Source organism: Halyomorpha halys, unplaced genomic scaffold (genome assembly GCF_000696795.3).
Source record: "Halyomorpha halys isolate HHAL.00 unplaced genomic scaffold, Hhal_1.1 Scaffold241.1, whole genome shotgun sequence".
NCBI lineage: Eukaryota > Metazoa > Arthropoda > Insecta > Hemiptera > Pentatomidae > Halyomorpha > Halyomorpha halys.
The window spans coordinates 587,390-592,204 of NW_027105010.1; the positions used below are offsets into that span (position 1 = coordinate 587,390).

Genomic DNA, 4,815 nt, shown 5'->3' on the forward strand with positions numbered 1-4,815 from the left:
ATTCATATTATTAGATACAAGAAAGAAACTGAAATTTTTTATATTCATAAATTTTTTGTTTATTTCTTTCAACATATTTTATATATGTTAAATATATAACAACCTAATAACATAGTTTGATTTTAAGCATACTATTAAAACCTTGTTTAATCCTCAAAGTAATGAAAAATAAATACAACTATTTGGTGCATAATTTCTTTGTATGAATAAGAGGTTTGGGGAAAATGTAATGCATTAGTTTTTAGGACACAATAATTTTAATTATTTTTTACAAGTGTTGGTAAGAAACGTGACTTCCTTCAATACGCAGTATAATTATAAAGTAATTATAGTTCTCAAACAAGATGAATTATGCCTCTTTAGCAGATTCTTACATCATGGGACAGAAATAATTCAGGTTTTTTTATTCACTAAAAATTGAAACGTTGTAATATTATTTACTTAAAATCATTTTGTTTAAGGAAAAGTCAATTTGTCTCATAACGTTCGCTTCTGAGTCATGTCAGGTTTTCAATTTCTAATATCAATTGACGTGGTTTTAACACGATTATTACGTTTAGGAAAAATCAACCATCATGTGATCTACCACATGAAAGTTTGTATTAATGGTAAGTATGGCAAGTTCACTATCCCAACCGGGTTCCGGTCTTCCTGGGCCGGGCGGGTCAGGTGGCAAATTTGTATTGACTCACTCACAAGCAAGTCGTAGAGGATGGCTTTCTCCTTTTCGTTGATACTTCTCTCACGCTTACATTGCGCACACCGCAGTCTGGAATTGAAACAGAGACACTGTGAGAGGGCGACTACCCGGTCTTGCGAGCCAGTATGAAGTGTATGAATCGGCTTCCTAACCCATCACACCAAACAAGCTTGTTATGTGGTCTACCTTTAATGAGAAATTTAACGCGGAATACCTCCATACAGATGCATAACCTTTTCCAAGTATGGCTTGTTTATTTCTGTTATTCATTATTAAGGCGATACCAATTCGGTTTATAAAACGAACTCCAGAATTTCGTAACATGCGTGAAACACAGTAAGAATCGTTTTGTTGACAAAATTCCACGAATGAAAATTGAAATAATAAAAAATAGAAAAATTTAAATAGTTCGTTGTCCATATCCTAATATTTCGAGGCGAATTACTTTAACAGATGGTACATAAACGTTATTGTCCTAATTCATTACTTTAGTTTTTTCAGTCCACAATATTTATAAACCTGAAAACTAACCCGATTTCATTTTTTATTCAATATTATTGTGATGGGAGTAGATTTTTTTTTTAATTTGGAAAATTAAATTTTTCACAGTATCATAAAAAAATAATTTTTCAACGTAAACGCACAGTCAAAAATATTGCTTAGCCCTTTTCTTGGCATCCCGCGGATAAAAATAAAAATTTTCCCAATCATTAATTGATTTAAGGTGAATGTAGTTATATGAATTAATTTAAACTTGGGCTTAAAATAGTGTTAATATTATGCCTAAATTTATTAATAAGTTAGCATCGTTTTGGCTTGTGAAGCCATCTGGCAGTACATCTTGGAAAACCTCTGCGGACTCATTACAAGACATTAAAGTTTTTGCACGATTTAATTCTAAAAAAATAATACAGCCACAATCAAACATTTTAACAGTTATATTTATTCGGATTCCTTGCGGAAGCTGTATCAGAAGATGGCTAAAATATATTAAAAAATTATATTTTATTTTATCAATTATTAATTAATTTAAGTTAAAGGTAGGTGTACGAATTAAATTAAACAATTCACTTCAATTTGTAAATTAATTATTAACTATCAATGTTTCGGCTTCAAAAGCCTCAATCTGCAAAGACTCTAAATTAATAAATTAATTAAAATTTTTAGTACATTATCAGGCTATAATAATTTATTTTTTAAATTAAATTATGGGCAAAATTTTTAACGTTGCCTAATACTATGCTAAATGTTTTAATAAATTTATTTATTTTTTATGGTCGTGTATTGTAATATAATGTGAATCCTTTCAGATGTACATGAAGATGTAGAAGAAGGCTTGGCAGGACGACGTTGTAAACTTATTTATAAATTGTGATGAATTATTAACGTGAATTTAATTTATTTTTCTATTTATTTTGCTTGAAATAAACAGTATTTTGGGGAAAAAATGGTTTAGCTTCATTTTTAAAGGTTTTTTTTTTTTTATATGTAGGTTACCGTTACAAATTTTGTTGTTTTATCTTTTTCTTTTCTTGTTTTTTAAATGTATTTCAGCGTCAATTTTCGTACTAGATTGGTTTTATGGGATATGAAAAACTAGGACATTTCTTTTTCTTACAAAAAATGAAACGAAAAATTATTAAAAGAAAACTGTAATTTTTTTTTTATTCTCAATCTTGGCAAGTTACTTAAGAGCTTTATTATCGTTAACTCGATTCTTATGTTTTATGTGAAAATAAGAGTTTTTGTCACAACAGTACTACATCCTGTTATATGACGATTCAAACTATCTATTCTTAATTGGAAGAAGATAGTTGACCGTGTGAAGTAGATTGGAGAAAGATAGCCCAGGTGGGGGTCAATAAAGCTATCAAAATAGTAAAATAAAACTATTTATTGTTACCCAACGTTTCGCCCCACTCCTCAAGGCTTCGTCAGGGCTACAAACATTTTAGAATTAACAGAATATTAAAATAAAAACATTTCAAAACTGTTCAAAATATTCTGTTAATAAGTATGTATATCATAATAATATATCACTATAAACATCAGTTCCGAAAGTTTGTCCAAAAGATAATTTTGAGCTTCAAGTTGCCATGGCCTTTAGAAAGGCAGTTTGCATTACGGTTAGATACCGTAGTCATCATATTCATTGAACTGTTGTGGTGTTGTGGACTATCTTCCTACTATTAGTACAAGAGCCCAAGAGGAGAAAAACGGCAGTTATCTGACCCCAATTTTTAACTACTTTAATGAAAACTATGTATAATTAATAGTAAAAATTGATGAGTCTGCCAAGTATAGGTTGGGGGAATAAAAAATGGCGGCTGTTTCAAAGCGATAAAAAAAAACAATATTTCATAAAAATGTTGTATGGGACGTACTGAAAGAACAGTAGTTAGTGAATTTATTTGAAAAATGTATATCTCAAAAACCATTTGACGTACAGATGTCTATTAGTACTCAAATTAAAGCTAATTTAATGAGCTATAATAAAGTATATAATGTTTATCTTCGTAGGAGTAATAGTTTACAAGAAATTTGCTAAAATAAATTTATTTATAGTTGTTCCGACAAATTTTCATTTGCCAAATTTATATTCATATGTGAATATCATAAAAACTACTACCCCAACAAAGATAAGCGTCATAAACTACTTTATAGTAAATTAAATTGCCTTTAGTTTGAGTGTTGGCATACATATGTACGTCTTATGGGTCTAGAGATATATTTTTTCAAAAATCCAACATTTTATACGAACAACTAGAAATTAACATTTTGTAAGTTAGATTTGTCAAATATTAAAAAAAAAATACTACTCCTACAAAGATAAAAATAATTAACTACTTTGTAGTAAATTTAACTAGCTTTAATTTGAGCGCTGCCAGACATCAGTACGTCCAATGGTTTCTGAAATCAAGTTTTCCATAAATCAAATTTATTGTTCCAACAACTATAAATCAATTTATTTTAGCAAATATCATGAAAACTACTATTCCTACGAAGGTAAAGGTCATAAAATTCTTTATAGTCCATTAAACTAACTTTAATTTGAGTGCTAATAGACATTTGTGCGTCACATAGTTCCTGAGATATATATTTCTCAAAATAAACTAACTAACTACTAATCTTTCGGTAGAAATGTTGCTTTTTCAAAGCTATTTCTCGAGAACTATTGGACGTAAATAGCTCTTTTAGGGCTAATATTTCAGAAAATTTACTCTTCTTTAAATAATGTTCTTTTAGATTTTCTAGTGTTAGGTAATTTTTGAAACAGCCACCATTTTTTAATCCCCCTACCTATACTTGGCAGACTCATCAATTTTGACTAGTAATTATACATAGTTTTTATTGAAGTAGTAAAAAATTGGACTGAGATAACTGCCTTTTTTTCTTCCCGGCTCTTGAAGATTTGAGCATTCGATAAAGTATGGTACCACAGTACTATACATCCATTGCTAAGAAAAGGGCTGTAAACAAAACTATATGCTAACTTGTCTCGGTAATCCCAAATTATCAAAGTTCACTCCCATCCCGAAGGAATGTTGATGGTGGCAAGTTAACGATTTCCATTGAATGACAATACGCTAAATCGAAAAGGTTGGAGGGTGTTGAGAGGCCCTTACTTGCCCAAATATCAACTTTAGCGATGGCAGTCAGCATTTTAATGTGGTTGCTGAAGCACCCTTAACAATGCGCACCCTATCTCAAGATCCTATAAAATAACCTCAATTTGACCGAGCCACGAAGCACTTGGGTCTTCAAGCCTTCGCCACCGACCGACTATTTCCGTCTACGGTAAACACAATTTACATCTTCCACTGATGTCTGAACGAGAATCTTTCCTAATACAAAATACCTTTTAATAAGATTGCTGGCAAAATACTTCCTCGAATTGAACAAGGGTAATTACCATATCATTAGCTACAACTTAATTTATGAAACATGAATGAACATGCAATATGAGATTGAAGGATCGCTACTCAATTTTGTCCATTAACTTATTCTCTCACGATAGCTTTAACTTTAACAACGCAATATTAAATTTAAGGTGTTAAAAAAAATCTTTTAATCTAAAAGAACTATGGTACATTCCCACATATATATATATATAT

At 30.2% G+C, this 4,815-nt stretch overlaps 1 protein-coding gene across 5 annotated transcripts in view; it reads right to left on the bottom strand.

Moving 5' to 3' along the window:
• The window catches only part of onecut, a 196,024-nt gene that overhangs the window by 39,808 nt on the left and 151,401 nt on the right, over window positions 1-4,815 (bottom strand). Inside the window, exon 2 of one of the 5 annotated variants that reach the window (XM_067047317.1) lies at window positions 697-769. The exons of the other annotated variants lie outside the window; for them this stretch is intronic. Coding sequence (XP_066903418.1) covers window positions 697-769 — 73 coding nt within the window. The remainder of the gene's footprint in view (window positions 1-696; window positions 770-4,815) is intronic. 5 annotated transcript variants of the gene reach the window in all.